The 15,956-nt window shown below is 51.9% G+C and overlaps 1 protein-coding gene across 1 annotated transcript; it reads left to right on the top strand.

Annotated features, from left to right (window-relative positions):
* The first annotated feature begins 6,281 nt into the window (after positions 1–6,281).
* LOC121836633 lies at positions 6,282–7,505 on the top strand. The gene has a single exon (XM_042291597.1). It carries the CDS (start codon positions 6,309–6,311, stop codon positions 7,503–7,505), a length of 1,197 nt encoding a protein of 398 aa, XP_042147531.1. The 5' UTR covers positions 6,282–6,308.
* The last annotated feature ends 8,451 nt before the right edge of the window (positions 7,506–15,956 follow it).

Here is a 15,956-nt window from a genome sequence, read left to right as displayed (position 1 = left end):
CGTTGCGGTGGAGCATACTTGTTTCGCATTTTTCCTCTAATGTTGGGTTTGAAAACCTTTACTGATTGACCAGGAGCAAAAGCAGGGTGCTTAACTGCTCGCCTGGCATCTGAATACTTTTTCATCTTTGTTTGATACTCTTTGACTCTGTCAGGAAGTTCTTCCTGAATGACATGTGAAGGGACGGTGGACTCTGGGGTCCCTCGCCCTTGGAGGTGCAGTCGCGTTCGGTGAGTGCGACCATGTAGAAGAAATGCTGGTGTTTCTCCTGTCGCTGCATGGCGAGTACTTCGGTAAACACCGAGATATTCCGTAATGGCTTCAGAAAGTGGACGATGTTGGACGAGTGCCAACTGAATGACAGACTTAAGAACTCGATTGAATCGCTCTACCTGCCCATTAGCTTGGGGATGGTAGAGGGATGACTTTGCATGCTTGATGCCATGCGTCTTTAAGAAATCGCTGAACTCCTTTGAAATAAATTGTGGACCATTGTCTGTCGTGATCTCTTGCGGCAAACCCTCGCGGGCAAAGACAGACTTCAAAAACTTTATGACTGTGGCAGTCGTGACGTTGTGGGCTGGTGCCACTTCAGGCCACTTGCTGTGGTAATCTACCAACGTGATAAAAAATCTTTCCTGAGCAGGAGCTCGTTCGAACGGTCCAACAATGTCCATACCAAGTTTTACCCATGGACGAGTGGCAAATTCAACTGGTTGAAGAGGTGCGGGGGATGCCTTTGCAGGCTTATCTGTGGACTGACATACTGTACAGTTTTGAACTTTGGTCCTGACATGCTGATTTAGATACGGCCACCAGTAAAGTTCCTTGATGATGCTGGTGGTGCGCGAAATACCTTGGTGCGTTTCATGTGCTACATCAATGACCTGATCACGGAGTGTGGACGGGACCACTATCTTCTCTCCCTGGAACAACAATGCATCTGTGACTGATAGCTGGTCTCTTACAACGAAATATGGTTTGAACTCTGAAGGTAACTTGTCCTCTGAAGGCCATGTGTTAAAAAGATATGTCATGACAATTGGCAATACAGGATCTTTTGCAGTTTCTTCCTTGAATTCTTTTTCTGTGAGGCATGCACAGACGATTGAAACCACTTCCTCTTCAAAAGTCATGCCTTCTTCGGTATCTGAGACCGGAAGGCGAGACAGAGCGTCGGCAACTACATTGTCGCTTCCTTTGCGATACTTCATGGTGAAATTGTAGTTGAAAAGTCTAGCCGTCCAGCGACTGATGCGCTGTGGACGGACACCTGTCCCTTGAGTGGACATTAATGTGACGAGAGCTTGATGATCGTTGTGAATATCGAAGTGTCGACCCCAGAGATATACATGCCACTTCTCGCAAGCCCATAGGATTGGGAGAGTTTCCTTTTCTCCTGCGGAGTACTTTCGCTCTGCTTCGGAGAGAGAGCGGGAAGCGAAAGCAACAGTCTTCAGTTGCTTCCCATGCTGCTGCTGGAGAACAGCACCTAGTCCGTAATTGGACGCGTCTGTGGAGACGACAACTGGAAGAGTGGGGTCGAACATAGCGTGAATGGGTGCCTGCTGAAGGCAGGACTTGACACTTTGGAAACTTGCCTCTACGTCGGACGACCAGACAAAAGATGCTCCCTTGCGCAGAAGCCTTCGGAGGGGTTCTACGAGAGTAGCACAGTGAGGGACAAACTTACTGTAATATTCTACTAGACCTAGGAAGGCCTTCAACTGCGAAGGTTCCGATGGAACTGGAAAATTAAGGACCGCGTCTATCTTCGACGGAACGGGTGCTAGACCCTCCGCAGACAGACGATGACCAAGAAATGACAGTTCAGAAACATTGAAAACGGCTTTTCTATTGAGTTTCATGCCGGCCTCTCTAATACATTGGAGGACTTGTCTGAGGTTATTATCATGTTCATTCTGGGACGAACCATAGACAATGACATCGTCCAGATAAAACTGGACTCCCAGACAATGTTTTAATATCTTGGACATGACCTGTTGGAAGGCCGCTGGTGCAGACGCCAGACCGAAACAAACTCGTTTGAAACGAAAAAGCCCTTCATGGGTAATGAATGCCGTTAAGTCACGACTCTTGGGGTCGAGACGGACCTGGTGATAAGCAGACGCAAGGTCTAACTTGGAAAAATGGGAAGCTCCACTGAGCGAGTTCAGAAGCTCATCAATGTGCGGAAGTGGAAAAGAATCAATAACGACAGCCTGGTTTGGCGCCCGCAGATCGACACACATACGGATTCCACCGTCTCTCTTCTTAACTACTACAATGGGGGACACCCATTCCGACGCGTTTACGCGCTCGATAACGCCTTGGCGCTCGAGCTTCTGGATTTCCGCACTGACGGCATCACGCAACGTGATCGGTAAGCGGCGAAGTTTAGCCTATACCGGCGGGACATGGTGCCGGACAGTGACTGTGTGAGTTTGATTTTTAACTAACCCTAACTCAGGAGAAAAAAGATCCTCAAATTCTTCAAAACCAGAAGGTAACTTCGATGCATCGCTCACCGATGAAGGTTGCAAAGATGGTCCCGACGTCGACGGATCCCTTGAAGTCTGGTCTCCGAAGACGCCTCTACTTGAGTAGTACTCAGACGACGTGGATGGCTGAGAGCCGTGAACAGTGGACGATGATAGAGGGTGCTTGCAGGAAGCACTTGAAGTACTCGGCGGAGGACTGGGCTCCGCCGCACCTGGGGACTGCGGAAGTTCGGCCGACCTTACATGGCCTGGGATGGCTGCGCAAGAGTCCGCAGAATTGACATGGGAAACATTTGAGTGGAGCACCCGACAAAATGAGACGAAGTTTATGCACGGCGTCTGTCTCAAGCAGGGATCGGCCATTGCGACCAACGTAGAAAAGTATCTCGGCGGATCGCTCTTTGAAGCCGACTTTGGTCTGGAAACATCCCACGACTGGAATGGACCCTCGGAGGTAGTGCACAAGAGTGCGCGGTGGTTTCCTTAGCCGGATTTGCTGCTGGGAGTTAATCTTGTTAAACATGCTCTCGGAAAGTATTGAAACTTCGGAGCCAGTATCAATGAGTAATGGTAATGTAGATCCATTCACCTGAACATCAACGGTGAAATTCCGCGGGCGACTGTCGGCGCGTCCTTTTGGAAGGACTTCCGGTGACCCGACGGTGCAAATTTTCGGCTCCTGCTCCTCTTCGTCAGAAAATGCCACGCTTCCATGGCTGGTTGTCTGGTTACGGCCAACTCCAAGCCGCTGGTACCGGCGACCGGCGGCCCGACCACGTCTCGGCGGAAAGGCCAGCTGACGACGATCGGTGGCAGCAGACGATGGGGGGGAACTCCGGCAAACATTTGAAAAATGACCTAGTTTGCCACAAGAAAAACAAGACATTCCTGAAGCAGGACATTCCTTGCGTGGATGGGGTCGGCGACCGCAGAAATGACATAACTCTGCCCCGTGCCCAAGAGCGCGCGCGCCCGGCGGAGCATCACGCAGTACTCGGCTCACGAAAGTGCGGGTGTGTGCGCGCGACTCGCGCGACTGGTGTTGCGGCGAGAAGGAAACATTTGCGGGGGAGCAGGAAATGGCATGCCGCCGCTCTCCATTTTGATCTTGGATGTTCAAATTTGAATTCGATCGTCGGCCATCTTGTTCACGCTGAATAAAAACCTCTTGTACGACCTGAACGGCGTGCGGCGTTCCAGAACGCGATAAACTGGAGGGAAATTGGCGGTACCGATCGCAATCTCGACACGCCTGTTCGAACTGCTGTGCTAGAAGCACAATACGTTCGAGGCTGGGTAGTCCAGCTTCCGCAGACTCTCGGATTACCCGATCTTGTACCTCCGATGAATTTAAACCGGCCAAAAAGACTTCCGTGATGCGGTTTTCAAGGGACTCTCCGAAATCACAAAAAGAACCAGGTAGTCGAGGACACTCTCTCCCGGGGATAGGCCTCCTGCGCTGAAGCTTTGAACAAACTGTAGCGCCCTCATTTTGGGTAGTACAAGTTCACCTGATTGAGCCTCGCACTACTTATGGAACGTTGGTTGATCTTTTTTTAATTCTTTGTGGTACTGAAGAACAAAAAAAAAAAAAAAAACACCTTTGGACGCCAGAAATGGGCCTGACTCAACGTTGCAAGACAATCGAAAGTGCCAAATTCATGACACCACCGATAGGGCACGCGTCTCTTATCTCTGGGTGGTGACGTCAGACCACCTGTGTCGCGACGCTTTTATTTTGTTTTCATTTTCATGTCTACTTTGGAACGCGTGAAACGGCATCTCTTGGCTCACGCTCTTAGCGTCTTAGCTTTGACGGCGTTCGAATTTTTGTTGTTTCTTTGTATTTTCATCGCGATCTCGCGCTCCGCACCAGAGCAGGCACGCTTCTGCATGCGTGACAGTTTGAGACGCTAAAATTGGTACTACCCAAAACAAGTCCTAACAAGTCCCTTTTCGCAGCACCCCCTGGGCAACGCAGGAGGCCTATTGGACGCGGGTGAGAAATTGCCTGCGTTCGACGATAACGTTAGCTTTGGCAGCAAAATGCTCATCAAGTGCCGCTACGAGCTCATCAAATTCAGAAACGGCCGCGCTGCTGGCGGGGACTGTTGAAGGAAATGTCGAAACTATTCGTTGGCCTTCCAAGCCAAGCAACGCCCACAGTAGTGCGCGCTTGCGCTTCGGAGAGCTTTCATCTGCCTCTATGGCAACAAGATAATTGAAAAACGACGTTTTCCAACTTAGTCAAGGCTGCGCAGGGGCACCTGGCGTGGGAAGAAATGCTGGTAGCGTCGGTAAGGAAGCCGTTGCCATCCTCTTACCGTTGCGAGATAATGTTTCAAAGATCGACAAAAATATTAAAAATTTCACCCCAAATGAGAACGGGAACAATTTCCTGAGTTACGAAAAAGAGATGGACACTTCCGTGCTGTGCGCACTACATGCGTAAAAGGAAAAGAACCATTCGAACGCGTTACGCGTAACCACTAATGATTTTTGAAATGGAACGTTGACGGACGAAATGGAACGAGTGTCGCGATACGTCGACATTATTTTATGTACTACGTTTCGCACGGAAAAGATGTGGTGGATGCAAATATTCCAAGAGGACCTAACATTCTGAACGCTACAATATTAACTAACACACAAAAAGAAAACCATACATGCCGGTGTTGCCACCACTCATCTCCGGCACGGAGTCTGATCAAAAGTTCACGAGAGGCGAAAATGGAAAAATGAAAGAAAAGACCTCGTCGCCAAAATGTAATGGTCGCGTGGGGCCATTACGGGTGGGTGGTAAGAGACAGGGGAAGCTAGGATAAAGACAGCGCCCCGAAAGGCCTGTAGAGATGCTGGAAAGGCTTACATTGCCGTGGCGCGTGGGACGCGAGATGGTCAGTGGCCGGGGACCAAGCGGGCACACCGGTAAAGGAAGACACGACACGCCAGCTCGGAGTTTCGATCAAGACTGCTTGTATTTCGAATATCTACATCAATCAGCGCGTGCCGCTGTCAAGCACGCGGCACGCTGCACAATCTCAAATGCAGGTGAAAACGCCATCTAGATTATTTACAGCACACTACACCGCCATCTTGCTTTTCTCGCCTTTGCGCGCCTTGGAGACCATCGAGACTCAAGTTTTGATGTTGCGAACAAGGTGAACACGAGTCATCGTATTGACGACGCCCGTTCTAGATTACGACGTGCACCGCAATCATGCCGGTGAACTGTGTAGCCTTCGGCTGTCGGAACTATTATCGCCCGGGTTGTGGAACTAGCTTTTTTCGCTTCCCGTGTGCGGGAAGCGTCTTTCTTCATCCCGTTAAGCGGGCAGCCGGGATTCGTGCCGTCAGGAGAGTTGACAAGTCCGACCCCTCGAAGAACTGGAAGCCGAGTCAGCTGTCCAGACTATGCAGCGCCCATTTTATTACAGGTAAGTTGACTTGTAATTTTTGCAAGCGATAGAGCTTTGTGAAGTGCGGCGATGAGCACATCTCTTCGATTGTAGGAAAGCCGGCGTTAGACAAGGCACACCCGGACTATGTCCCTACACTGTTTAGCTACTCGCGTCCATGGCCGTCAGCCATCGGTCGGTTTCAACGCTGGTCCTCCAGATCAACCCAACGTAAAAACAAGGAAGTGTCTATTCTGCCGGCAGCCGGCAGAATAACCGGGGGGAAAAAGTACCCGCAGTAGTCGCCTATTGGGTCTTGTATAAAACGGATTGTAAACACGCCTACTCTAAGCTGCGGATTAGCTCAGTCATTCTACTTCCGGCTTCCGAGCACTACGGTTGGAGAATCATGAGCTCCTCAGGAGCGTCGATAACGGCCCTCGCCGGCCGCGGTTCATCTGTTTCTTCGGCTAACTCGGATTATCGCATTGTTCTGCCTCCTCTGCCATCAGGAGCCATTGTGCGCAACTCTGTGCTGCTGCACGGTGACGTGAGTGCTCGTCCATACAAGATAGGCGATTTCAGGGCCGAGATGGAACGTCTTGGTGTGATTGGGCACATCGAGGCGCTGGGCGCCTACCAAATGAATCATCTCTGGATGGTGACCTTCAAGACGGAGGAAGCCAAGCTGCACCTGGTAACCGCCAAGGAACTGGAGGTAAAGGGCAAGCGTTGCATCGTCGTGGACGCGGAGAACGCAGACGTCCGCATGAAACTGCATTGGCTCCCCTTCCACGCGTCAGACGAAACCGTCAGGAGGGCCCTAGAGCCCTTTGGGAAGGTTCAGGACCTGACGCGTGAAAAATGGAAGGCGGAAGGATTCATCGGCGTCCAGTCGACAACCAGACTGGTGCGGCTAAGCCTAAAGGAGGGCGTCACTTTAGAACGCATTCCGCACCAGTTGATGATTGCTGGTGGCAACGTTCTGGTCGTGATTCCGGGACGTGATCCATTATGTCTACGATGCAAAGGTACGGGACACATTCGACGAGAGTGTCGTGTACCGCGATGCGACGAATGCCATCGCTTTGGACATGAACGAGACAACTGCGTCCGTACCTACGCTACAGTGACGCAGGAAATGGTGGCGGATGGAGATGGTGTCCTCAACATGGACGAGGAAGAGGCAGAGGAGGCCGCAAGGGACGTCGAAACTGAGGTTTTCGCCACAGTCGGTGCGAAAGAGGCCCCGGTCGATGTACTGAAAGAAGTGCACCCTCCAGAGTTGCAGCCCGAGGGGGACGCCATGAAATTCGACCATGCGCAAGCGTCGAGCAGCAGCCCTGTCATATCGAGCGACGTCCAAATGTCTATATCAAAAGACGTAGAGGCCATCCAAGCTCTGGAATCGAAAGACACGAACCAGGTCAGTTTGAGCGACGACAACTCCGACCTTAGCGACGCCAGTGAAACGTGCACCATGCGGCCAGGGGAAGCATCAGCACGCTCTGAGTTCAAGTGGCACAAGAACACTACACGGAAGGAGCGCTTTAACCCGAAGCCGCGCATCCCGACGGAAGAGCGACGTCGGCCGGCCCCTCCGTAGGTCACTTCTTTTTGTTTTTCTCTCTGCTCACTACTCATCTCTCGAAAGTGTCCTCGTCGCATGACCTCACCAGCACCCCCTTTTCCACAATATGCGACCCCTCAAGTTTGCAACCCTCAATTGTGTAAGTCTTCTGGCGAGAAGAAGAAAGCAATGGGTGCTGGACACCATTCTGCGCGAGCGGGTTGATGTCGCTTTCTTGCAAGAGACCAAGATTGCCACAGACGGTCAAGTGGAGGAGTTGACGCGCTTTCTTGATCGTCACTTCGTCATCTTCCTGTCGAGGGCATTTCGACAGAGCGGACGAACGGCGATAATGATTCGCAAGAAGAAAAACATCGCAATCTGCCCGATTGGGAGGGAGACAGAAACGGACGGGTGTGCGCTGTAGAAATGCTGCACTGCGGACAGCTTCACAGGCTTGTATCTGCGTATGCACCTAATGACGCGACTGAGCGACGGGACTTTTTCAAAAATCTTCGCCAGTATCTCGACACACCTTGTCGAACGATCCTCGCTGGTGATTTTAATTGTGTGCTGGCCAAGAGGGATTGCTCAAAGCGGCTGAGAGTGGACGTCAGCCGGCTGGAACTGCGAAAACTGCTGCGCGACTTCGACCTGGTGGATGCTAAGGACAACGAGAAAACAGCCGACCCAACGTACACGCATTGGCAAGGAAATTGCCATGCTCGACTGGATCGTATTTACCTCTCGGGAGAATTTTCAGCAATGACGCCTGTGCTAGAAGTCCTACCCTAGGCGTTCTCGGACCACGCTCTGGTCACGGTAACGCTGGGCAGACCCGTGCCGCGAACCCGGAAGTCCTCTTGGTGGAGTAGCTGGAAGCTAAACGAAAGCCTCATCGAAGACGAACAACTGCGCACGCAGATAAAGGAGCTTCTCGAGGGCAAAACGGGAGGTGTGCCCATGAACGCGGTAACCTGGGAGGAGCTGAAAGAGGACGTCAAGCTCAAAGCGTTCCGGCACAGCCAGGAAAAAGCGGCGCGCAAAAGGGCGGAAAAGCGCCGCTTGATGAAGACCCTGGAAATCCTCATCGCAGAGGAAAATCGTTCCCCGGGACTCTTTAGTGAAGATATCCGCGATTGCAAAGGCAATATTCTGGAGCTTCTCGAGAAGGAGTACCGCGGTGCCATGGTCCGAAGCAGAACGCTGTTCCTCGAGAGAGATGAAGAGCCGAGCAAAATATTCAAGACGAAGGAACGCCAGCGCGCTTCACGCAACAAGATCGGGAAGCTCCAAGTAGGCGACGTCGAGGTTACCCGGCAAGAAGAAATCGAAGACGAGTTTTTGCAGGCCTACACCGACCTGTTCACGAGAGTGGAGGACGACGGCGTTCTCCAAACGAGTGGAGTGGCGCTGCCCAAGATATCCCCAAAGGTCCGAAAACAAATGAACCGTAAAATAACGGCATCAGAGGTCGAGGAAGCCATCAAGGAATTAGCTTCCCGCAAATCGCCAGGAGTGGACGGGCTCGGCAGCCAGTCCTACAAGACGTTCTCAGCCCAGCTGTGTCCTATCCTACGAGACGTGTACGCCGACGTACTGAAGCGAGGACTGCTGCCACCATCCATGCGACAGGCGGTAACGGTGCTCATCCAGAAGAAAAACTCAAAGGGTACCCCGAAGGTCGACCATTTCCGGCCCATCAGTCTGCTAACAAGCGACTATAAAATCCTAGCCAAGATTCTGGCAAAGCGGCTGGAGTGGGGTCTACGGGACGTCGCCGGACAGCATCAGGCCTACGGCATCAGGATACGGACCATCGGCACCAACCAGCACGCGATGCGAATCGTGTGCGAGGCAGAGCAGGTGTTGAAGCTTCCAGTGGCAGTGCTTCAGGTAGATCTGAGCAAAGCCTTCGACCGGGTTCGCCATTCGTTCCTCTTCCGGCTCATGGAGGAGTGTGGGATCGGGGTGCGACTGCTACGATATGTGCAGCTGTGCTACCGTGACATCACGACGCGGCTCCTGGTCAACGGCAACAGGACGGCTCCCATTGCAGTTACCCGATCCGTGCGACAAGGCAGCCCGATGTCGCCTATTCTGTTTGCATTGTACCTGGAACCGTTGTGCAGGGCTATTATCGGTGACGCGAGCATTCGTGGGCTGTCCCTAGCGTCGGGTACGCTTAAAGTGCTCGCCTACGCAGATGACGTCACGGTGTTGTGCTCGTCAAGGATGCAAGTGCGCGCTGTAACCCAACACATCGCAGACTTCTGCAGTGTCTCGGGTGCGGCGATGAACACAGACAAATCTGTCGGAGCCTGGCTTGGAGACTGGGACTTGAAACCGGAGCAGTTCCTCGGTGTCACCTGGACGACGAGCGTTTCGAATTACCTAGGGCTCAGTTTGACCGCAGAGAAACTGAGTGGCCGATGCGGTGGTTTGGACATTAATCGCCTCAGAAGTAAGGTGCTTGACTGGCATGCTAGGGAACTCTCTTTGTTCAATCGCGCATTTATGTGTAACTTTGTTTTTTTCCCGACCGTTTGGTACGCGGCACAAGTGTTGCCGTGCTCCCAAAGTGACGTGGCGAAGGTGCATAGATTTTTCGCAACGTTTATCTGGGACTCGGGTTTTGAACGTATGAGGCGTGACAACCTATTTGTAAGCCAGAAGAAAGGAGGGTTGGGCCTTGTAAACGTAGAACTTAAGCTGAAAGTACAGCGTTTCCTATTTTTCCGCGATCAAGGCAATCCTCTCGTGATTTCTGCGTTTAAGGAGCTGGGAGGAAGCGTTTTGGGGCCGCGGCTCAAGGGGGACACTGGAGACTTCCGAGCACGTGCTCTGAAGTTTTACCAGGAAACAGCAGCGGCGAAGGAATTTTTCCGAGCCCGCTTTTCCGACGAGTACCTTCAGAAAGTTAAAAGGAATCTCTATACTGGGACACAGTTGATTTGCTCATACCGCCCCCACTCTATCGCAGCTTTCCGGGAAGTGTGGATAAATCGGATGTATTTCGTCGCTTACGTAGATACCCTGTCAGAACGGCAGTCAAGAATTTTTTCCTACGCTTCCATTTCGAAGTACTGCCGGTCAAGACGTGGCTGGTTAAAAAAGGTTTCTTTGAACCGTGGTCAACAAATTGTGCGTTGTGTCCGTTTCCCGAAACACTTGAACATGTGTTTTTGTACTGTACGAATGCGGAGCTTTTTTGAGCAGAGCTTCGAGCAGTGCTGCAGATAGATCTTTACGTAGAGTGGAAGAGCGCAAAATTTCTGCTTTTCGGCGACAGTGCACAGAGTAGGGCATGGGAGCTGCTGGCACTCCTCGGTCTATATGCGCTGTGGCGGTCGAGGGCGGATCACTTGGAGGTCCGAGAGGGATCCAAGCCCGCCTGGCAACACTTCTGCGACGGCTTTCTGTGCGTGAGCAGCCTTCTTGAGGCGACGGAACAACAAGGGCTTGAATGTTGGTCGCTATTTGGAACGCGTATGCATAACCGCGCTCTAAAGGCTCAGTGGTAAACAAGGATTCCCGGGCCACTGCGCGAGTGGCTGCTTGGGGTGCATGTGACGCTACAGAGAAATGATTGAGCGAGATACATTTTGAATTTGTGTGTGAATCGCGGTCCTCGCCTCTCAAACAGTGCTCACTGACATGATAAGTGTATGGCAACCAATGTGATCATTTTTAAACTTTGTAAATAGACATACTTTTAATAAAAAAAAAGGTAAAAAAAGAAAGCGGATTAGCTCAGTGGGTAAGATGTGCGCCTCATACACAGCAGGATCTTAGTTCAATCCCCCGAGGGAATTTTTTTTTTCTTCGGAATTTTGTTTTTTGTTGAGGTATTAGGCGATATTTAAGACATCACTCTTTTAGAATTAACACTGAAAAAAGAACACAAAAAAAAACACGAATGTTGTTGACGAAACACTTCCTTTTTGGGGGTGAATGGAGGACAGCGGGGCTTGGGCCGGCCGGCACGCCGCCGCGATGCGGTGGTACTGGTGGGCCAAAAAGGTCAATATATTTCTAATGAGCAGCCGCAGACTGTCGCCGCTAAAGGAGGGGGAGGGGGGGGGGCTATGTTAACGAGCTCCCCACTGATACACGCGCCGGAGGTGACTGCCGGTAGAATTTCGGAGAGAGAGAAAAAACTTTTAATAAACAATTCGTTTGGCTCTTCCGAGGTGAGAGGAGCCCTCATTCCAGGGCCCCTGTAGCTGTCGCTGCGGCACGGGCCCGCGAGACCAAATTACGCTGGTCGTCCGGATCCCAGCTGGACAGCGCAGCTTCCCACTGCTCGGCGTTTGGGTTGGGAACTGGGGGGGCAGCCTGAATCTTAGGGCATGCCCACGTGATGTGATATAGTGAAGCCTTTTCGGTGCACAGGGGACATTTGTTTGTGGGGTATACTGTAGGGTACATGGCATGTAAGAGGCTGAGGTGGGGGAAAGTATTTGTTTGCAACATGCGCCAACCTACAGCGTCCTCCCTCGTTAGAGATTTGTGCGGCGGAGGAAGGGTGCGGCGACTCAATCGGAGATGTTGAAGGATGTCACGATAGGTAAGGGGGATCGGGATGGGGACCAGGGATGGGTCTTCCTGCGGTGGCGGGGCCCGGAGAGTTAAAGCTCGGGCTGACGCGTGTGCGCGTTCGTTCCCGCTCAGGGAATTATGCCCCGGCGTCCATATCAAGGATACTGTAGGGAGTTGTTCAGGGGGGTGATTAGCTAAAATTCGATGAGCAAATCTGGAGAGGCGACCGTTGACAAAACTACGGCAAGCCGCCTGCGAGTCAGTAATTATTGAAAGAGATGTGATAGCTGGGGTGGACGTGATAGCGAGCGCTATGGCCGCTTCTTCTGCCTCGAGTGGGAGGGAGGTAGGAACGGTCGCGGTGGTCACTTCTCGCATGTCTTCGTCGATTACGCTGACAGCCATGGCCAGTCGACCCGGGTAACTGGCGGCGTCAGTGTATCTGACGTGGCGGGCATATTGAAGTTTCTTCTGAAGAGTGCGGGCGCGAGCCTGTCGTCTCCCCTGATGGAACTCGGGGTGCATGTTTTTGGGTATTGGGGCAACTGAAATTTTGGTGCGATAAGCAGCAGTGAGGGGAATTGTTTCACTGTGGCCCAGAGTTTGAATTGGGTAGCCCAGACGAGTTAGAACCTGCCTGCCTGCAGGTGTTAGCTTGAGACGTTCGCGTTGACCTGTGAGGTGTGCTTCAATGTGCTCTTCGACGGTATTGTGAATGCCGAGAGACAAGAGACGTGGTGTCGAGCTTCCGGGTGGAAGACCGAGGGCTTGTTTATAAGACCGGCGAATCAGTACTTCGAGTTTTTCTCGTTCCCGAGGTTTGAGGGTCAGATAGGGGACAGAGTAGGTTACACGGCTAATGATGAGTGCTTGGATGAGACGGGTAGCGTCTTCCTCTTTCAGGCCGTGTCGTCTGTTGGCAATTCGTCCCATCATACGAAGGATTTGATTCGTGGTATACGTAAGACGTTGAAGCGCGTGTGATCCTCCGCCGTCTTGTTGGAGAAAGAGGCCGAGAATCCTAATGCATGTCTCTTGCGGAATGACTTGATTCTCGAGAGTGAGAGTAAGCTGTGGCGGATCATAAGGAATGTTCCGGCATTTCTTCTTTACAATGAGCAGCTGCGATTTTTCAGGCGCACATTGAAGACCCCCACCACGTGCATACCGTTGAACCACGTCGGTCGCGCGCTGTAAGGCATCTTGGATCTCCCCGTCAGAGCCGGAGGTGGACCAGATAGTAATATCATCGGCGTAGAGGGCGTGATAGACACCCTCTATTTCTGCGAGTTGGGCAGGGAGCTTCATCATCGCCACGTTAAACAACATAGGCGACAGAACCGCTCCTTGTGGCGTTCCCCTGTTGGGAGTGGGGAGAGGTTGGGTCCGAAGGTCGCCAATGCCGATCGTGGCGGTGCGGTTTTGTAAAAATGCTTGAATGTAAGCAAAGGTTCGTTGACCACAGTTTAGATCACTGAGATTGGTAAGTATGATGTCGTGACTCACATTGTCAAATGCTCCTTCAGATCCAGCGTCAGGATGGCTCTAGTGCTGTGAGCGGAGACTTGTCGATTGATATCCTCGTGTAGTTGGAGGAGGATGTCTTGCGTACTGAGGTGCGGACGAAAGCCGAAGATTGTCGGTGGTACGAGGTTGTTGTTCTCGACGTATGGCTGGAGCCGGTTGAGTATCACGTGCTCGAACAGCTTCCCAATACATGAAGTGAGAGAGATGGGCCTCAGGTTCTCCAATTTGGGTGGTTTGCCGGTCTTGGGGATCAGGATGATATCGGCAAGTTTCCACGCTGCCGGTAATGTGCCTTCCTCCCAATGCTGATTAAAGAAATTGGTGAGGGCTTGGATGGAAGGGTCGTCTAGGTTTCGAATGATACGGTTTGTAATCTTGTCCGCACCGGGGGTGGTATTGCGGGTAAGAGCCTGGATGGCTTGATTCACTTCGGCCAAAGTGATGGGATTATCAAGGTCCGCGTTGGGGGCACCATGGTATTCCATGGGCTGAGAGGGCGGATGTTGTTGCCCTATGTACTTGTCCCGCAGAGCGTCGAGAATGTCCTTGCTTGTCCCTGGATATTGATGTAGGAGTTTTGTGATAATATGCCGGGTGGCTGACTTGCTCTTGGTGGGGTCAAGCAGGTGGCGCATCAGGGACCAGGTTTTGGCGGTGCCCAGGGTGCCCTGCAGGCTGTTGCAGAACTGTTGCCAGTTCTGTTGCATGAGGTCCACAGCGTAATCAGCGGCCTCCTCTGTGAGCCTTGCTATCCGAATCTTGAGGGTCCTGTTGTGCTTCTGCCGACGCCATCGCTTGATCAAGCTTCGTCGAGCTTCCCACAGATGGAGTAAGTGGGGGTCAACGGCTTGTCGTTCGTCGGTTAACATGATATCTTTGGCATAAGCGGAGACGTCGTGTTGTAGTGCGCTCACCCATTCGTCGAAGGAAATGATCTCTGAAGTGGAAGTGGTTTCTCTCTGCTTACGAAACTCGTCCCAATTAACGAGTCGTGTCTTTTTGATGTAGGAGTTCTTGCGAATGAGGGGGACCGTAGTGATGAGAATGCAGTGGTCACTTCCGAGCGTTTCCTCGGTGTTGCACCATTCAGCGTCTGCGAGCCTCTTGGTCATTGTCAAGTCGGGGCACGTGTCACGCAACACACTGTTGCCAATCCTGGTAGGGCAGGCAGGGTCTGTGTGTACTGTGAGGCCCTGTTGATGGATGAGCTCCCACAATTTATTGCCTTTCACGGTCGCCTTGCCGTATCCCCAAGCTGGGTGCGCCGCGTTAAAGTCGCCCAGGATGACGACGCCGTTCTGCTTGGCTAGTTTGAAAGTCGCGGCGAACAGGTAGGCAAAATTCTCCTTTCGTCGACTTGGTGGACTGTAGACATTGAGCACGAAAATACTCATCTGACCCCTTTGTGCAGGCAGGATCTCGATAAGGTTATGGTCGATGTTACTGCCATCAATTTGGTGCAGAACAGTGGTGAGTGATTTGGCAGTGAGTGTGGCGACTCTACTATCGGCGGACGTTGTATGACAGTTGTAGCCGGATTGCGATGGGACCGATCCGGTTTCTTGAATTGCTATGACATCAGGGGGGGTTTCGGCATCGCATATGTATTGACGAAGAGAGGCATGTTTTTGTTTGTACATACGACAATTCCATTGCCAAATGGTTAGGTTGTGGGAAGTTTGTTGAGCCTGATTATTCATCATGACCGGGTGTATGAGTAGGAAGGGAGGGGGATTCTAGGTTGGGTATTAGTTTTGCTTTTTTGCGGTTTGCGTGGTCAGTATCTTCAGTGTTAATGAGAGTATGAAGGTGCTGGAGCGCCTGTTTCATCTCTTGCAGCTGTTGTTGGGACTGCTCTTGGGACAGCTGCATTTGCTGCTGGATCTGAATGATTTGCTGTTGCATTTGTTGTTGTGATTGTACGAGTGTTTCTCCTAGTCCTGTTTCTATTTGCGAGGGCATGGGGCCAGTGGGTTCGGGGATTACAGCCACTTCATCGGAAGCTGACACTGGTGAGGTTGTTTTTTTCCCCGGATGTGATTTGATCGCGGGTATGACCTGGGAGGGGTCTGGGGGTGGCGAGGATCTTGAGGGTGTAAGGAGTGTTCGGAGTTGCCTATTCTCCTCTCTAAGTTGCCGACTCTCCTCTTTAAGTTGTTGATTCTCAGCCCTTAGTTCCTTTAACTGGTTTAAAATTTCGGTTAGCTGCTGACTAACATCCGGCGCGCAGGACGAAGAGGAAGTGGTCTGCCTCTTTTGGTTGTTTTGTGGGAATAGCCGCGCTGCCCAGCTCACCCTGTTGTTGTCTGTTGGTTGACAGAGTGCTGCTGGTGCCTTGTCGCATTGTGGGTTGCTTGATCGTGTCCTGGAATTGGACCTTGGTCTTGAGGAAGACCGTTGCCTCGGTCCCGTCCTTTG

Source organism: Ixodes scapularis, unplaced genomic scaffold, assembly GCF_016920785.2.
Source record: "Ixodes scapularis isolate PalLabHiFi unplaced genomic scaffold, ASM1692078v2 PGA_scaffold2__306_contigs__length_199485367, whole genome shotgun sequence".
In the NCBI taxonomy this organism is placed as follows: domain Eukaryota; kingdom Metazoa; phylum Arthropoda; class Arachnida; order Ixodida; family Ixodidae; genus Ixodes; species Ixodes scapularis.
The sequence above is the reverse complement of the archived record's forward strand: the minus strand, read 5'-3'. Positions and strand labels throughout refer to the sequence as shown.

What these genes read in the sequence shown, in the direction of transcription:
- LOC121836633 (XM_042291597.1), top strand. Translation starts at nt 6,309, where the DNA reads ATGAGCTCCTCAGGAGCGTCGATAACGGCCCTCGCCGGCCGCGGTTCA.